This window comes from Patella vulgata, chromosome 1 (genome assembly GCF_932274485.2).
Source record: "Patella vulgata chromosome 1, xgPatVulg1.2, whole genome shotgun sequence".
Taxonomy (NCBI): Eukaryota; Metazoa; Mollusca; class Gastropoda; family Patellidae; genus Patella; species Patella vulgata.
The window spans coordinates 20,871,849-20,890,696 of NC_065879.2; the positions used below are offsets into that span (position 1 = coordinate 20,871,849).

General features: G+C 36.0%; 1 protein-coding gene across 2 annotated transcripts in view; it reads right to left on the reverse strand.

The window, feature by feature from the left end:
- Positions 1–5,672: 5,672 nt before the first annotated feature.
- Positions 5,673–18,848, reverse strand: part of LOC126816471 (leucine-rich repeat-containing protein 74A) — a 29,260-nt gene continuing 16,084 nt past the window's right edge. For both annotated transcript variants that reach the window (XM_050543083.2, XM_050543091.2), the window contains exons 4-13: positions 18,528–18,635; positions 17,738–17,831; positions 17,127–17,176; positions 12,280–12,361; positions 11,621–11,706; positions 10,367–10,561; positions 8,943–9,038; positions 7,825–8,082; positions 7,322–7,407; positions 5,673–6,482 (exon numbers count right to left, since the gene is read on the reverse strand). In XM_050543083.2, the coding sequence (XP_050399040.2) occupies positions 6,455–6,482; positions 7,322–7,407; positions 7,825–8,082; positions 8,943–9,038; positions 10,367–10,561; positions 11,621–11,706; positions 12,280–12,361; positions 17,127–17,176; positions 17,738–17,831; positions 18,528–18,635 (1,083 nt within the window). In that variant the 3' untranslated portion in view covers positions 5,673–6,454. The remainder of the gene's footprint in view (positions 6,483–7,321; positions 7,408–7,824; positions 8,083–8,942; positions 9,039–10,366; positions 10,562–11,620; positions 11,707–12,279; positions 12,362–17,126; positions 17,177–17,737; positions 17,832–18,527; positions 18,636–18,848) is intronic.

Below are 18,848 nucleotides of genomic sequence, written 5' to 3' on the forward strand. Positions count from 1 at the left end.
GCAATGGTGATAACTTTGTAAAGTAATTTGACTGAAATTTTGAATATATTCTTCTTTCATCATCTATTTTTGAACTGTTATAGCAAGAATGACCAACTCTCTATTTAAAATCACCCATAATGTATCTTTAAATATATTGTAACAGATTAAATCGTCCGTAATAAATACACACTGGAATTATCCTTTAAACTGTTTAATACCGGAAAACATAAAATATCATATACAGAGAACAGCATGTCCGACAGGCAGAGTGACTGTCCTGGAAACGGGATAAAACCTATAATCCTGTTTAAAATGTGGACATTCATTCAAATAATGTTACTATCTAGAGATTAAATATACACAATTAATGAACGTAGGTACCCATAAATATCAAAGACAATATTTATAGAAATAATAAGGATTAATTTAATCATACAGTCTAAGCTATTAATGAGTTGGCTGTCCATCATCGGTTACCAAGTTACACGATTAGTGGCTTCAGGTATAATCTGATATTGAAAAGCTATTATGAAAAACATCAATCAGTAAATCTTTAATATACAAATAAAAAACAGTTAGTTCACGACACTCTGAAAATTATGAATAGTACTTTCTGACGTAGATTTACAAACAGGGCATATATCCTCATCAACTTTATTTATCTTAAATAATCTATCCTTCGTCCATAAGACATATCAGTTAACTTAAATAAAGATTAGATTATTAAATCTAATAAAACACCAGAATTAGCGCAGTTATATGGGAAAACAATCACTGGTTTGTTATACACAAGTGCGACGTTTCGATAAATATCCTCTTATCGTTATCAAGCAATATCGTTGCAATATGATAGCCGTCATATTTAATAATTTGTTATGGTCTCAGACTAGTAGTTATGGATGGACAATTTTTCCCTAAATTTTTTTTCTCTCCTCTTCCTGCATTTTTTGGTTGCTGTTTTGGTCTGGAATTGGGGAAAAGGGATCAAATTTGCAATTTTATAACAGTTTTGGGTAATACTGATGATATTACAGCGGAAGGATAGGGGGTGTAAAGTGTCTTTCTGCAGAGCAATCATTGTGTCGGTAGTGAGATTTTCACCCCACTCAAATGTGGTCCCCATGGTGCCTTTAAAGATTGGAACCAACGGAATGTTGAGCAAAACGCTAAAGCCTGTGATGTTACAACTATTTAATATTGAAGTCAATGGGCAAATAATTGCTAGTCTGAGATCTGATGGCGCTAAAAACGACCATGAAACTATTCAATTTTGATTTAACAGTTTTTGAAACAGGTTTCGAAGTGTTTTGATTCTGTTATGCAGGATCTTTTTTCGTTTCGAACTTTCCAAAAAAAAAAAACAAAAAAACGTACGGTGCTAAGACCACCTAAAGACAAATTTGAAATGTACCTATTATTAATTAGAACAGGTTTCGCTTTAGTTTTTATATTTTACGCTGACATTTATTGCTTTAAATCTTTCTAGTGCAAAAATGGAAAATTTGACCTTTTGACCTATGAATATCTGGAAACTGATGTCAGTATTTTATTAAAATCCAAGAGCGTTTTATTTAAGATAGATATTGTTCTAATATGTCGATTTTCACAGTTATGATCAACATATTTAATTGTTTTATAAGAAAATCATTCAGTTCAAACATTATAATCAGTTTATCATACAGCTGGTGAGGTGTGTTATTAATATTAATTACGTTCAATCTTGATTACTTTGGTGGTATAGTGAAGTTGTTGTTATTATCAAGAAATACATATTGTTTATCGATCAGACAATGTACAATGTATTCCAGTCTATAAATCCAGCCCAATCCCAATCTTCACTATCATCTTCTGTATCACAGATTTTTGTTGATCTTCTAAAATAATGAGTGTTAGACTGTAGCTAGCCTGGTATGATTTAATATCAACTGTGTTACGTAGACGTAGATAAATACTCGTACCTAGAGTTGGTTCAATATCTTCCTCGACTAGGTTTTTTTTTTATTAAAATATGAATACACCATGACAAACATTGAATATACTAATCTGCACCATATACTTTATCTTCTCCTCGACGTACAACTGCATCCAAGTTAAAACTAGTTGCAACAGATGGTCATTCTCTTTCCTTGAAGCGCAACATCATCCAAGTTGAAAATGGTTGTAAACGTTGATTGTTCTTGATGCAGTAAATTGCTTTGCTATCAGTGTTTTATCACTGATTTTTCAAACCAACTTAGTTAAACCGCTATCTCCTTGTTCTTCTTTAACTTGTGGTATTCTGTTTAAAACCTGGACAATAGATTTATCTTCTATAACATCTTCCATTAATATTTCCAACTCTTTTAGAGGATTGGTGAAAATAAATTTTTTGACAGGGTTTGGTCACTATATAATACATATGAATACATGTTGATATATTTCAGTCCAGGTACAGTTGTTAGCGATATACATCGTAGAGCCAATTTGAAAATGATGAAGAATATCAAAAGGTAAGAATCACTAAAATATATTTTAGGTAGGTGAAATCTTGGACTAGCCTGATCTTCCCAGTCAGTTGTAGATGTACAGTATTGCACAGCACCGATCTGGTCGAACTGGGTTGATGTTTAAAAACCTACTTACAGTACTCTATTTTATATTTACTTAGGTAGATTTCAAGACTCGTACTCGGTGCTCAGACTACCAGAGTTTTGTATTTTTAAGATTTTCGCGGTTTCAATGGCTTAAGTAGATATTTAGTAAATATTTTGGTTTCTGGTACAACAAGTTGACCGCCATCTATTGGGTAGAGTTGGTCAACCAGAAGACGTAGCTAAAACAATCGCCTATCTAGCATCAGACCAGGCTAGTTATATTACTGGTCAGTTGTTATATGTTGATGGTGGACGACATTGTCTTAGTTCTACAACAGCCAACTGTTTTTCGGACAACTAGTTTCATTATGTATAACATTCGTTGTTAAACCAAATCGGGGAGATTTACGTATTATGGCAACAGTTTTCGAAATGTGTTGGTTCTGTTTTTCAACGTTCCAAAGTAAATGTACGGTGCTAAGACCACCTAAAGATAAGTTTTAAATGTTCCTACTATTAATTAGAACAGGTTTTGCTTTAGTTTTCATATTTTACGCTGACATTTTATTGCTTTAAATCTTCCTAGTGCAAAGTCGGAAAATTTTACCTTTTGAACTCCGGGGTCACTATGAATTTAGCAAGATTACATTTTTATTGAAAGAGTGATTACTTTCGATCATTTTTAGCATATTTCCATGATACAATAATGGCTGCGCATTCACTTTCAGTGCAAATGACCTCATTTGACCTTTGACCCCGAATATCTCGAAAACGCCCCAACGGCGGACTGATTACTATAGAAAAGTTGTGTTTGGCTTTGTGCCCTGCGCTGAGCCCCGTGGCCATACCTCTAGAAATGTCATGTATGCAGACATATATACAGCTAAAAATGTCTTTATTAAGAACTGTGGTCTTTTTAAAGATATTAAAATAACATTAATTACGTTCAACCGTGATTATTTTGACTGTATTATTATTGTTATCGTCAAGAAATCCCTTCTGTTTATTGGCAAATCACTCCCATTCTATAAATCCAGACCCACCCCACCCGTTTTCACCAGGTACATATTTATGACCATTAGATTTTCTATTCTTAGATTGTTGTTAATCTTTTATATTAATCAATGATAGGCTGTAGTTTAGTTAGCCTGATTTAATATCAACTGTGTCATCCGTGTAACTTAGATAAAGGTAAATGCATAGAGTTGGTTCATTATCTTGCTCAATTATCTTTTTAGCATTAGTATACCATGGTAAAACTTGAATATAATAATCTCTACACCGTCGGTTCGCATTACTAGACCTTTGTTACGAAGACTAATGATAAATTGTTCGGCTAATCATATACTCTCAAGTATCATACTACTAGCATGATACCTGGCTTAGCCCGGGTCCAAAGATCTGCTTACTTGCTCCTTTTCTTGACCGCTTTTTCGTTAGCTTACATCATCAGTTACTATTATTAAACCTATTAAGCATAATAAACAGAGTTACCCCCCGTTAATCGTTAATCGCTGTAAAACAGTCCAACATTGATTTTTGGCTGTGTGTGCTAAACTTATAAATGATCTTGACCTTCATGGGTCATGGCCTCAAACATTCACGGGGTCATGCTGGTTAATTTGATACCACATATATGGAGGTGGACGCGGTGACGAAGCGTGATGGCCGAACATACACACATACATACATACACACATCTTTGAATCTATTTACATAGATTATGAGGTAAAGCATATACGTAGTAAAGCGGCAGACATAAATACACCCGTGAAATATATTCATACAAAATCTAGCCCCGGATATAGCCAATAGTCCAGCTATAAGTATTTTCAACAAGCTTTCCATAGTTTTAAATATGAGGGCCTTTTTTCGACTTGCCGAATCACTTTGAATATAGTGGCGAAATGACGGTCATAGACCATAAAGTGTGCTATGAGGGAAATGTTGCCCAGAGAGTGGCACTATATGACCTACTCCTGTATCGAATTAAAATTGCCAAGGGATCTGTTACGTGCACGTCAATGTGTACACGGGACTCTTTTTGTCCAATCCAAACGACTATGCGTTGTTCTTTGCCAGGCCCTTTGTCTGGGGGCCCTTTGACAAAGGGGGGGGGGCACGTCGAAAAATCCCGATGGACCTTCTCGATCAACTCAGGGATCGAACAGGAACCTCTAGTTAGCGAGTAAACGTCTTACTCACTGAACCACCGTGGCTCCAGTGTAGTGAAGACGTCATGTATAGTTTATTTCAAATCACTTGTATATTTAAAAATATTCACCCCTGATTTATTTTTTTCTACATAAAGTAAGCGGGATCTTTTTCATGTTGTTGTTTTCACCTGGATCGCCTGTTTCAAGTTGATTGTTTTATGACGAAGAGAGAAGATGACCTGGGCCCTGTTTCACGAAATTTTAACTAAAGATAAAATCCAAATTTTAGTAGATATTTCAATTTTGATTGGCTAAGCACTAAAATCAATCTAATATTATCCAATCAAATTACTAAAACTTGGATTTTATCTTAGTTAAAATTTCGTGAAACAGGCCCCTTCTCACGACAGCGAATTTTAAACATGCATTATGCAAGAGCTTAATCTGCCTATTGGAATTTTTTTTGTTTAGGCCTGAAATGTTATCTAAATTATTAATTAGACATTAATTAACTTATCCAGACCATAATCAACTCTCGATGTCATCGATAGCCTGCGATATTTACAGGATTAGGATCCGATTTGCTGCTTAACTTTCATTCATGATTTAATCAAAAATGGATAAATGGATAATCGAGACTATTTTTTTTATCGTACCGACTTCAGTAATGATGACCGAGGTTAGGCCGAAAATTCAATCGCTAAATTCTCGGTTCAGAGTGGATGAATTTGACTGAAATTTTCAGCAAATTCCCATTACGTTATCTAGTTTTTAACTATTATAGTGAGAATTGCCCGCTCTTTATCTAATCTCCCATAATGTATCTTTAACACCGTCCAAAGGGACATTTTTATGTGCAAGAACTTTTGTTATGTCTTTAACCATTTTTTTTATATTACCCCTTCATATGTAAATAATCTTAATTAAATCAACATCCATAATATCATGTGATCAGCTAAAATCGTGTTTTATTTTGACAGATAGTACATCATTCCATATTAGATTACACGTCATCAATAATCCAGATATCTTAAAGGCAATCCCTACATTACGGTATTCTATTATGGATAAAATACAGTTGATAATAGAAAAACTGTTAATAATTTCTTTTAAATTCCTACATACATTTCAAGAACTAGATAAATAAATAATTAAGTTATTTCAAATATTAAAATGCTATCCATATGTAAATGATTATAAGAGTATGAATAGAATACATTGGACAATAGCAAAACGGTTAACAATTACATTTAATACAAGGTGCATATACCCAAAAAATATTATAAATAAATTTATACATTCATTTCAACTAATATAAATAAATAATTAGACTATTTCAAATACCAAACTAGTTTATATAGGATTCTATGATTAGCATTTATACACCAATAGATAACCTATTAATAGCACTCATGAAGCTTAACAAACAAACACAATACATAAACTAAACAAACGCTCTCTCTCTCTCTCTCTCTCTCTCTCTCTCTCCTAAAATAATTAATTATCTATTCCTTGGTAATAAGATGATTTATCCATTCTACTAAATCCCTTACGCAAGTGAGAAACAAATTGACATATTATGTTTCCATATGTATTGTGTTTTATAATTGTGTTGATTTACTGGCGTCTTGGACGGAATATTCTGCGATTCTTCCAGTAGAAGTGATCTTGTATTTCAACTTGAGTTATCCAAGTGTGATTATTAACATAAATTTCGCAGTTGGTGAAATCTTCTTTGCAGCGTTAATTTTCAGTTAGCGCTACTAATTCGCTGCAATGAAAGATATCGTAGACATGTACAATTACGAAACAAGGTAAAAGAGTGAGGGGTAAGTGGGAAGGGAGGGGTGGGAGGGTAACGTCCACTCGACACAAATCAGGTCATTTACGGACTAACAAATGATATAATTAAATTTGATGGGAGGGAACCCAGAGAAAATCCAGAAGGTTGGGCAGACGATCTTACTCCATACCACGTGCAAACTTGTTATCAAAACCACAACACTTGATTCAATGCCAGATCTTGCAATCGACCACCAAACCACCCAAGGAAAAAGATAATCATATATTATGTACTGTAGCTATTCTGCGTCCGGCGGACAATTCCGGAAAATCACGAACATTGTATGAAATAATGGTAACCATTCTGACTACTTCTTCGTGAGTAAGGCACCGGCTTTTTAACAAGGTTATCTCTGGTTCGATCCCAAAATAGACCGAGAAAGGTCCAAGGGAATATCCAACATGGTGTGGAGGTGCATGGTAGAGGTCACATGGAAGAGCTACAAACCGAACACCAGTGTATACGTAATCAAGCACGTAAAATAACCCTTAGCAGTTGCAATTTCATGATGAGTAGGCCACTGTCGGGGTACACTTTTCCTCAAAACACACTGTGATTAGCGTAAAGGCTAATATTAGGATTATTCCAACTCCAGTAAGGGATGTTGTTGACTATATTTGTATAGTCGTTCGGATGGTGCAAAAAGCAAAGTCACTTATTCGTATTAGGCACGCTGAATCGCTAGTATCAATCTCAAGTGATCAACGTTGTTTTTGTTTTTAGAAAGACTTATTGTGATTCAATTACAAACATGTATTCTAACTCACCTGAAATCTATTTCACCATCGCCATCTTTGTCTAAATGACGTATTAATAGATCAAGTTGTGTCGCTGAGAGATAAATACCAGCCTCCTGAATTATAGAAACAATAACTAAAAGACAATGTCTTTAGTAAGGCACACATTTAGGGTATTAGGAGGAGGGAACATAGGCAACAATTGGATTTTAACTCACATTGCATATTTTAAGGAGCTTGTAGTCAACTTGGTAAAAAAGGACGGGGATTACTTCATGGCTGTTTATTGTGAGTGTTTCAAACTGGTAAAAATAATGTAATTCTTCTTGCAGTTTCAGAATATATAGCATGCAATATCCGAACACATAATTATATTATTGACAACGGAAGCTCTAAAAGTATATTATGGAATCTTCACAGTCATGTGACTATATTTAAAATCATGTTCTGTCGTTACAGAAAACACACGACGGACTTAAGACTAATATCTGTGAAGTATTAACAAAAACATAAATTATGTAACAATTACTAACTTTTAAACCTTGTTGAAATTCTTCATAACTAACACTCATACTTCCGTCTAAATCAAATCTTTTAAATAACTCGACGATACGAATTTTCTGTTTGGCTAGGAATAGATTGATCACATTAATGGCTTCCACTACGGCGTCGTAAGATACCATTCGTCTTTTACCGTAAGAATCTGTGTAACCGTGGATGATTGTGATATCTTTATGGATTTCGTGAAGCTCGTTTATTTTGTTGTTGAAAGCACTACGAAATATAACATCCTGAAAACATCAAACAGCTTGTCTAAAATATTATATAAAACAGTTTACAATTTGTGTAGATTATAGTTTGTGCTGATTACAGTTTGTGTAGAGTGTAATATAAAACGGTTTAGAGTTTGTGTAAAATATAAAACAGTTTACAGTTTGTGTAGATTACAGTGCTGATTATATTTTGTGTAGAGTGTAACATAAAACGGTTTAGAGTTTGTGTAGAATAGAAAACAGTTTACAGTTTGTGTACATTAGATTTTGTGTAGATTAGAGTTTGTGTAGATCAGAGTTTGTATAGAATGTTATATAAACAGTTTACAGTCTGTATAGTATATAACACAGTGTACAGTTTGTATAGAATATAAAAAAGTTTACAGTTTGTGTAGAGTATAAACAGTTTACATTTTGTGTAGACTGTAATATAAACCAGTTTACAGTTTGCGTAGAATAGAATACAAAACGGTATACAGTTTGCGTAGAATATTATATCCAACCGTTTACAGTTTCTATAGTAGAGTATACAACAGATTACAGTTTGTGTAGTCTATGATATAAACCAGTTTACATTTTGCGTGAAATGTAACATAAATTTTTGCACATAAAACATAGTCAACTTGACTATAGCTGATGCGCCAAACGATTAGGAAATTAGAAAGGCAAAAATTTAACTTTCGACTTTTGCATTTTCACCGGTCATAATGTAAAGAAATACTGTTTGTGGTTTAATTTTAACATTATTTGTTTTATATACTTTTGTTTTGTTTGGGTTGGGTGTGTGTGTGTGTGTGTGTGTGTGTGTGGTTGGGGGGGGGGGTATTTTACGGGTGTAAAGACCATATTATACACAAGACAATTAAAATCAAACTTACTGAAAGATCTAGAGTCCTTAGACGTATTAAATTTAATTCGAGGAAAAACATTATTGCTGATTCTGCTGCTTGGTCTGGAACATTGTTTTTACCAACCTGAAGGACAATATGCATACCATCTTCATATTCGTATGGAACGGTAAAGATTCATTATGTAAGATTTCGATATAGAGCAGACATTTCTCGCTATAATAGTTAAACAATAGATACTGAAAATTACCGTCAAATTACTTCATTCTGAACGAAGATTAAAGAATTGTGTAGTCTCGATTGTCATAATTTCTACCGCTGTTACGATAAAAAACAAAAATAAAATCAAAACCATCCGATAATCTAGACAGTTGATTGTGGGATTGGCATGTGAATAAATGTCTAGATGATATAAATAACATTTGAGGCCAAACGAAAGATCTGAACAGGACAGATTTAGCTCTTACACAATGCATCCTTAATTTTACATAACACTGTACATTGTGTATTTACAGAAAATCATTGAAATTCAACTAACGGCCCTAATCCCGGCACAACAGACATTTGCGTTATCATATGTTGAGATTCCTTTTAAGCTATTTGCATTGTGTGACGTGTATTCTTAAAGGACAATATTGGTGTCAGTCATTATAAAATATGTGATAGAACTGGTTAAATACATCCCAAATATAATTTTAACACAGAGATCATTGCTACGGGAGATGTATAATAAGCACGGGAAGAAACGGGAAGTGACGCCAAACATGACAAACACGAGCTGTCCTTCTATATAACTGATTGAATTAACGAGCGATAACAGACACGATATCGAATTGCATTTCACTGATAATTCAGTTGAAGATGAAAAGTTATTATTTGAGACGGTGAGAGGATATCTCACAATTCAAAAAAAGAATTGGCTGTCATTAGATAAAAGATAACAATCAAATTAGAAAAAGTCCGTGCATTACCATGTTTTTATTAAGAACAGAATGAATAAAAACGGGGGAATGCACGGGATTTTTCTATTTTTCTCGTTTTCCCTTATCTAGTGACAGCCAATTCTATTTTTGAATTGTGGGATACACTCTCACCGTCCCATATAATAACTTTTCAACTTCAACGGAATTATCAGTGAAATGAAATTCGATCGTTTGTCTGGTATCGCTCGTTACTTCAGTCAGATATATAGAAGGATAACTCGTGTTTGTCATGTTTGGCGTCACTTCCCGTTTCTTCACGTGCTTGTTACACATCTCCCGTAGCAATGATCTCTGTGTTAAAATTATATTTGGAATGTATTTAACCAGTTCTATCACATATGTAATAATGACTGACACCAATATTGTCCTTTAAGGCGTTTGTACTGTCTGTACTTGGCAGCAGAGTTTTGCTTTATTGTCGACTTATTAAGAAACAGGTTATTGTGAGAATGAGTAATAAGTAAAACTCACCTTTAATGTATCTAATGAGTCATTGTGTTTAAAAGCTCCTATTAAAGTTAAAAATCCATCAGGACCAATTCGATTACAAGATAAATCTAGAGTTTTTAACACCGTGTTAGTCTCAAGAGCTTTAGCCATGGCAGCAGCACCATCATCTTCAAAACCATTCCACGACGCATTGAAATCTCTGATACAAACATTTTCCTGTTAGAAAAGAAAAAGCTCAATAAATATCAAACAGTTGATAAACGAAATTGAAGTATATTGAACACAACAATATTGAACTCAAGTTAACAAAAGCGAACTCAAGTAGAAAATATTGAAGTCAAGTAAACGCGGTGAACTCCAGTAAAAAATATTAAACTTGAGTAAACAATATTGAACTCGAGTAAACAATGCTGAACTCAAGTAAACAATAATGAACTCGAGTAGAAACATTAGTCTGGATGGATATTGTCGCGTAAAATATGGAAACTGCTGAAAAGGGGGGATAAATTAAACACGTGCAAGGGAAGTCTCTTAAAGACAAAGTAACAATAATAAACAATATCATTACAGAACTGAAATGAAATCTGGTTTATGGGCTTCTATATTAAATTATTGCGAATTACGTTCAACTCATCTGTAATTTTTTCTTCCATTTTTTCATTTGACATAACGTCTATTAAATCAATGATTGAAACCAGTTGAATAACACGAAAAGTATTCTGATTTTCGCGAGAAGTGTTTTATCTGTCACATCAAATGTATCCGTACAGTTGAGTGTTCGTTCCACTTCAGCCATTACACTAAATCTGTTGTAAGTGTCGTAAAGCGTGTCTTGTTTCTATGTTCAATAGGTTGTTGCAATAATCACATTATGTAACACTGACCATCTCTGGTCGGCGAGTAAGACGTTGGCTCGCTAACTTGGAGGTCCCGTCTTCGATCCCGGTTTTCCGGTACTGTTTCCCTTGTCAGTGTTGCATGACGTATGGGGCGGAAAACTGGGGCCCCGTGTATACTATAGCCTGCACGTAAAAGAACCCACGACAGTTGGAATTCAATATAAGGGTAAGTTTTTAGCCGCTACCCGGGCACAAACTCCACCAGAGCACACTGTACGCCGTATGCTCGTCGATGCAGAGCAGTTGGACGCTAAACCCCGTTTCCCCCCTCCACCCTCTCTCTCTGGAAAACAAAATGTTGACAGTGAAATGATTTTATAAATAGCATTTTCATTTTCCTCTCAGTTTAGATAAGCTTTAACATATGAATACCAACCGCCATGCCTTCGGCTAAACAGGTGGCGCCCCCTCGTAAAAAATTATTCCAACTTAGATCTATTTCCTGTAAGCAGCTGTTCTCGGCTGCAAGTAGACAATCACAACACATTAAAGGACAATATTGGGGTCAGTCATTACCACAGAGATGAACACAAATAAAAGAAACATTATAAGACGAACCACAATATTTTCCCGGGTTCGTTGTCAACCGAGTTACAACGATAGATTTACGTGTATGCAATTTTTGTGGTTGCTCATCGGCAATATTCAATACAATTTAAAAATAAGACCGTTCTATTCAGTGCAATTTATAAATTATACCCTTCGACGTGGTGATTTTAAATGTTGATGAAATAATATCATATTCAAATATACTATCACTATCTTTTATAAGAGAACAATATTAGTCACAATAATGTCTGTCAAACTAATAACTCTATAAATATGAGGTTGTTTTTTTTTAATTTAATCAAAAAATAAAATATTTATATCACATATTTGACATACAATCTTATCTGAGCATGCCTGATGTAGCTGTATACTAAAACCACGTCAAATTAAAAATGTATTTTTGTACCATGTGGAAATGGTACTTAAGCGCCAAGGGTTAGTTTAACCCAGACATAAACATTGAAAATCTATCTTCTATATACCTACCGAGCATTGATTTAAACGCTCCAGCACAAATGTCACCAAAACTGTTTTGACTAATGTTGATGCCCAACAGTTCTGAATGTTCCTGAAAATTAAACAAAAGTATGCTCATTTAATTAGAAAAAAACACTAACACCCCCGTTATACCGGGGTGGCGCAGTTACTACGCTGCAACCGCGATGGAAAATGGTTCCAGAGGGCGTCAAGATCGCCATGAGCGTGGTAAGTGTATGGTGGAATTGTGGAAACCCCAGAAATCATGCTGCTGTGGTCTCCATGGTTGCCAAACATCGCCGCGTCAGGGCGTTTATTTTGAGCATATTCAAAACAAACGCCAAGTTTCTGCGATCTGGCCTGTAGAGCTGTGGGAACACGACTTTTTTCAAGTTTGTAATTTTTTGGAACATTTTCTCGCGTTGTGTTCACGTTTGCCGGCGACCTTGTGCATCTTCTGGTCGTCGTACGGTCGCAGCAGCGCAGTAAGGACGCAAACCCGGTCTGACGGGGTCATAATGTGGACAAGTACACTACAACAAAAACGAATATTATGTAAAACCGGAGATTAGTATCTTATTACGAGGATCAGTAATTTTACTCAATCGGCAATTCGTATTATAACTTATAATATTCCTCAGTTTTACAGAAAAGAAATGAAATGAAATGCAATGGGGTATAAGTACCTACTTTTCTGCTCCGAACTGGGCTAATGAAGACGGGCATACGCCATACAGTGCGCTATGAGGGAAATTTTGCCCGGACAGCTCCACTATGGTCTACTCTTATATCGTATTTCGAATTGTCAAGGGATCTTTTACGTGCACGCCATTGTGTACACGGGACCTCGGTTTTTCGTCCCATCTGAACGACTAGACAGCTGGCCTTTTCAGGTCCTCCGTCCTGCATCACTAACAAGGGGGAACCACGCCGGAAAATCTTTATGAACTTTCTCGGCCAATGCAGGGATCGAACACCCGAGCCCCAGGTTAGCGCGCAAGCGTCTTACCCACTTAGCCACCGTGACCCCCATTACAGAAAAGAAAGACGATGGAAAATATAAACATATTTAAAGTTTCAGAATTCTTGTTTTCTATGGGGAAGACCATCCCTGTCGATGCCTGTGGTGACAGATTTCGTAATGCAACAACACGCCCGGTGAGAATCTTGTAAAAAGAAATGAATTAAAATGTGGTTTATGCATCAATGATCAGTGTAAGGAAGATGGACATACGCCATGAAATCTGGGGGTAAACTTACCAGAACGAAGGGCCTGAAATCTTATATACGCATTTATATACAAATTTTCCATTCAGAAATTCCAAACACGCTACTGGCAAATTGAAGTAATGAATTGAGGAATTGTTTCTGGTCGTCAACATTTTATCGGTTCTATGACAAACAGCACGAGAGTGCAGAATTTATTTCAACCTGAGCGAATGTGGAAAACACGTCCAGTAGTGCTACACAACGCCGATGTGTGCTAAATTAATGGAGAATGTATGGAAGCCTATAACTACCATTCATAATTTCTACTTTTCGCCTCTTCAAAACACGAAAGTCGAAAAGTCGAAGTTACGACAAAATGTGAGGCGACAACACGCTATACAAGCCAAAATCAACTCGAAAATAGGAAATTAAGAAATAACACACAGCGATAATAGCGCCCCTCGATTTTTCCTAATTTCTACTTTTCGACTTGCATTTTGGCTTGTATACCGTCTTGTCGACTTTCGACTTAGTCATATTTTTGTATTTATTGATGTCAGTAAGAACGCGCCAACACGCTTTACAAGCCAAAATGCAACTCGAAAAGTAGAAATTAGGAAATTAACACACCACGCTATTAGCGACTTTTCGCCTCGGAAGTTGTTGTAGTCTCAGTTTTCCAGGTCGCATTTGAATACGTGCAATCAGAGCTCACGCTGTATTTCATTCTTTGCGTCAAAATGGATAATAATTTTTATATAAAAAAAATGTTCATAATTTTTTTCCGCCAACTGGAATATTTTATCTGCCAAAAATGTCTGATAAAAAAAACACACCTTAGGCTACAACAATTTAATTTGTTATATAGGCCTATTATAAAATAAATTTCCCGTACCGATATATACAATATACAACAACATACACGGGGATTGGGTGGTCTAGTGGTTTAACACGTGCGCGTGAAATAGCAAGGTCTGACATTGATTCAAGTGGTGTGGTTTCGATTCCCCGCTTAAACATGACAAGGGAGTAGGATTGCTTGTCCAACCTTGTGGGTTTTCTCCGGATACCCCAGTTTCTATCTACTGCTAAAGACCTCTACGTGCAAACGAATTATTGAAATGATTTAGTTTGCAACGATCAGTGGATGTTAAGCCAGCCTGGAGGTCGGGTGTTCGATCCCTGCATTGGTCGAGGAAGTTCATCCAGATTTTCCGGCGGATTCCCCCTTGTCAGTGATGCAGGACGTGGAGGTCGGGTGTTTTGTCCCTGCATTGGCCGAGAAAGTTCATCCAGATTTTCCAGCGGGTTTCCCCTTGTCAGTGATGCAGGACGGAGTGGGGGGGCTGACAAGGACAACTGTCGCATACCAAGCCAAAATGCAACTCGAAAAGTAGAAATTCGGAAATAAACACACGCGCTATTAGCGACCTATCATTTTGGCTTGCTGTCCTACTGGCGACGTTTCGAGTTTCGCCTCGGAAGTGGTTGTAGTCACAATTTGCCAGGTCGCATTTAAATACATGCAATTTGCGTTAACAAATTTGCTGTCGACTTTCCGCCTCGGAAGTTGATATAGTCTCTACTTTCAAGGTCACATTAGAATACGCGCATTGATAATTGAATTTCATTTAGGCATACCGTGGTTTCATACCGCATATAAAATATACAGGTTTTCCCGATTGTATATTATTATTTTATTTAAAATTATATTATCACCATGGGTAGGAAATGTAAGAACGAGTCGAATAGTGACGTTTCAGTACCGCCGCCAAAATTCTCTAATGATTGTAAGCATGTCTTATAAATAAAATTGAAATTTCTATGAGGATTCAGATTCTGGGTCATTACGGTACCTGCAATTAAGAATAGGCCTATTGTACATGCAAAACGTTAAAAAGGGAAATCCTTGGATGAGAAAGGCGTGTAGAGACTGGATATATATTGTTCAGTAGGGGGGCGGGGGGTAACGTCTACTCGACACAAACTAAGAGTTATTCAGTGTCTAACATGGTGCAATTTTATTTTAAAATATGGCGACGAGAGAAAGAGAAAACCCACAAGGTTGGACAAGCAATCCTACTCCCTTGTCATGTTTAAGCGGGGAATCGAAACCACACCACTTGAATCAATGCCAGACCTTCCGATTTCACGCGCACGTGTTAAACCACCCAATCCCCATGTATGTTGTTGTACATTGTATATATCGGTAAGGGAAATTTGTTTTATAATAGGCCTATATAATAAATTAAATTGTTGTAGCCTAATAAGGTGTGGTTTTTTTTATCAGACATTTTTGGCAGATAAAATATCCCAGTTGGCGGGAAAAAAATATGAACATTTTTTTTATATAAATTTTTTTATCCATTTTGAAGGAAAAGAATCAAATACAGTGTGAGCCCTGATTGCACGTATTCAAATGCGACCTGGAAAACTGAGACTTCAACAACTTCCGAGGCGAAAAGTCGAAAAGTCGCCAATAGCGATATGACTAAGTCGAAAGTCGACAAGACGGTATACCAGCCAAAATGCAAGTCGAAAAGTCGATAATAGCGTGGTGTGTTAATTTCCTAATTTCTACTTTTCGATTTGCATTTTGGTTTGTATAGCTTGTTGTCGCCTCACATTTTGTCGTAACTTCTACTTTTCGACTTTCGTGTTTTGAAGAGGCGAAAAGTAGAAATTATGAATGGTGGTTATAGGCTTCCATAAGAATGCGACTAACTCCAAAAATACTGAAATTCTGGCCATGTGTTAAGAAGGACAGTTATGTTAATTTAAAGCTGAATTGGTATGTTGTATATGCAAATGTTAAGCACCTATAATCTACACCAATTGGAGGTTGAGTTGACTAAATTCTATCTATATTCCCATCTTTATTGGCCCAGTCGATGCAGAGTAGTAGGACGTTAAACCCCATTTCATCGCTGTCTATATACGGCTCTGGGTCAAACTATCCATGATTAATAGATCATACAGAATAGGTAAAATGTCAATGACAAGACATTTTACGAACGTTGGGGCTTGGATGGCCGAATGGTTAGCACATGCGCGCTGTATCATACGTTCTGTCATTGAGTCAACTGGTGGGGTTTCGATTCCTCGGCTGTACGTGACAAGGGGTAGGGTCCAACCTCGTGGGTTTTCTCCGTGTCCTCCGGTTTCCTCCCACTGCTAAAGACCCCTACGCGCAAGCGAATTATTGAAATAAAATTGAACCATGTGTTAGTCCCGAAATGACCTAGTTTATGTTGAGTGGACGTTAAACTCCATCTCTCTCTCTCTCTCTCTCTCTCTGAAGTGGTTAGTGGCCTCTATGATCCTGAATCCAACTCTGCTCTCACACACAGTCCATGGCTACAGTCGATCTTATCATCGATGTAGTGATAAGTTTGTAAAGTTCGGGTATTCGCAAGTGATCGTAACCTTGAGTGAATGCCATTTATATGGAGCACACAATCATTGATATGGTAGACCAAACAGCTCTTTATTCAGTGTTCTCAATCGATAGTCTTTAATTCTTATCGCTTAATTTTTATCTCTCTTTTACGAACCACACTCTCTATTAAATGTTACACGTGCACGATGGCGTTAAATTGAAATCCGCACTCAATCATTCAGTCGTTTTATCTAACTATGTTTCTTACCTCAATGGCTTTGGCTAATACTATACCATCAGTATCATAGAAATTATTATCTGAAAAACAATAAAGCCATATTGTATCAAGAACGTTGTTTTGGAGTGTGATCGATTGGACTTTTTAGACCGTATTCATTAGCCTGAGCAGAAAAATAGGACGGTAAAGCCCCGTGTTCTATTGGGAAGAACACCATTAGCGCTTGCTCTGAATCACCATCAACACCCCCACCCCCGCAAATAAAATAAAATAAAAACAACAAAATAACACCATCTATACCCGAGCAACAATTACTTTGTTGGTTTTTTTTATTGTTTTAAATTGGAAAAGTTTTGGCATGTATTTCGGATATGACGACATTGTTTCTCAAAGAGGGTGTGAGATAAGTGCTGATTCCCGTGGTTTAGAAAGCCTTTCTAATCAATGTTATATTCAAACAGATGGTTTTCATGGATTCAGATTTCGGATAGGTAGACATTACTTTCCCACAAGGGTAAATGAGGGTGTATTAGTGTAAGGTGGTTGAGGGAGGACATGATTCCACAAAAGATAGCTTTGTTGGATTCAGAAATAATATTCCCTTATCTGTTCAATATCAATTTACATTGTTTCCTACTTACTTGATATGTTCAGATATTTCAAGGTCTTGTTGTTTTCTATAATTCTGGCGATGACTCTCATTCCTGGCGTACGGAGGTCATTTTCACTTAAATTCTGAAAAAGAAAATAGTTACATCTGTTACCACTGTTCATCATGTGCATTATGCATATGGGCAGTCCATTTGCTGATTACGCTATTTTATAGAGATTTCGTCTAATGGTTTGGATGCAGATATGGCGGGTGTGGCGTCAGACAGGCTAAGCATACTCTCCCAGACAACTGTTACCATTGTTCACCAAGTATTTCGTACACGATGAACGGTCCATTTACTGATTACAATATTGTGCTGATACCGTTTTTAGGACTTTGCATTTTTTTCAAATGGTTTGAATTGTTCGTATTTGGTTGTATTTTATTGCAACTGATATATCAGGATAAAAGTTTTTCGACGTGGTCATATTGTTATAAGAGGCGGTGAGATTGCATTATCTTCTTTACAGTAAACTCTAGGGAGAAGATTTGCACAATAAACCGTAGCTCGTCTGGCAATAAAATCATTTCATTGCAAAGGATTACAAGGATTCGCGAAAACCTTAGCTCCTCTTCTCTCAAATATAAATAGGTTCCCTATAGAAACGTGTTGACATTGTATCATGCAGTGCCAAAGCCTTGACACGTAGCCGATATCGTCAACAAAGGACCAAGTAGAATACTACATTTGAAGGTTAAAATGAAGAGACATTAGACATTAATAATATTACAAGAATGATGTCCATATAGATAAAAAGTAATAATGTTAGTTTTCCTACCAAATTTGTAATTGTAATATTTTCTTCCAACATTTTCTCCAGATATCCCAAACTCCTGGTGTTTAAAGTATTTCCCTGTAGATTGACTGTCGTTATTGTTGAATTAATCTATAAACAAAACAATAAAATAAAACATTTACTCGGTTTAGAATTGAGGATTGGCAGGGTCAGTTATCGATTAATTATTGTGCTATTTTGTAATAAAACGGCAGCAAAGAACATCAATAATATAATTCTTACAGTGATGTTTTAATACATAGATAAGCGCAACCGAGAAAAATAGAAAAGGCCTGTGCATTCCTTTGTTTAAACAAGGTCATT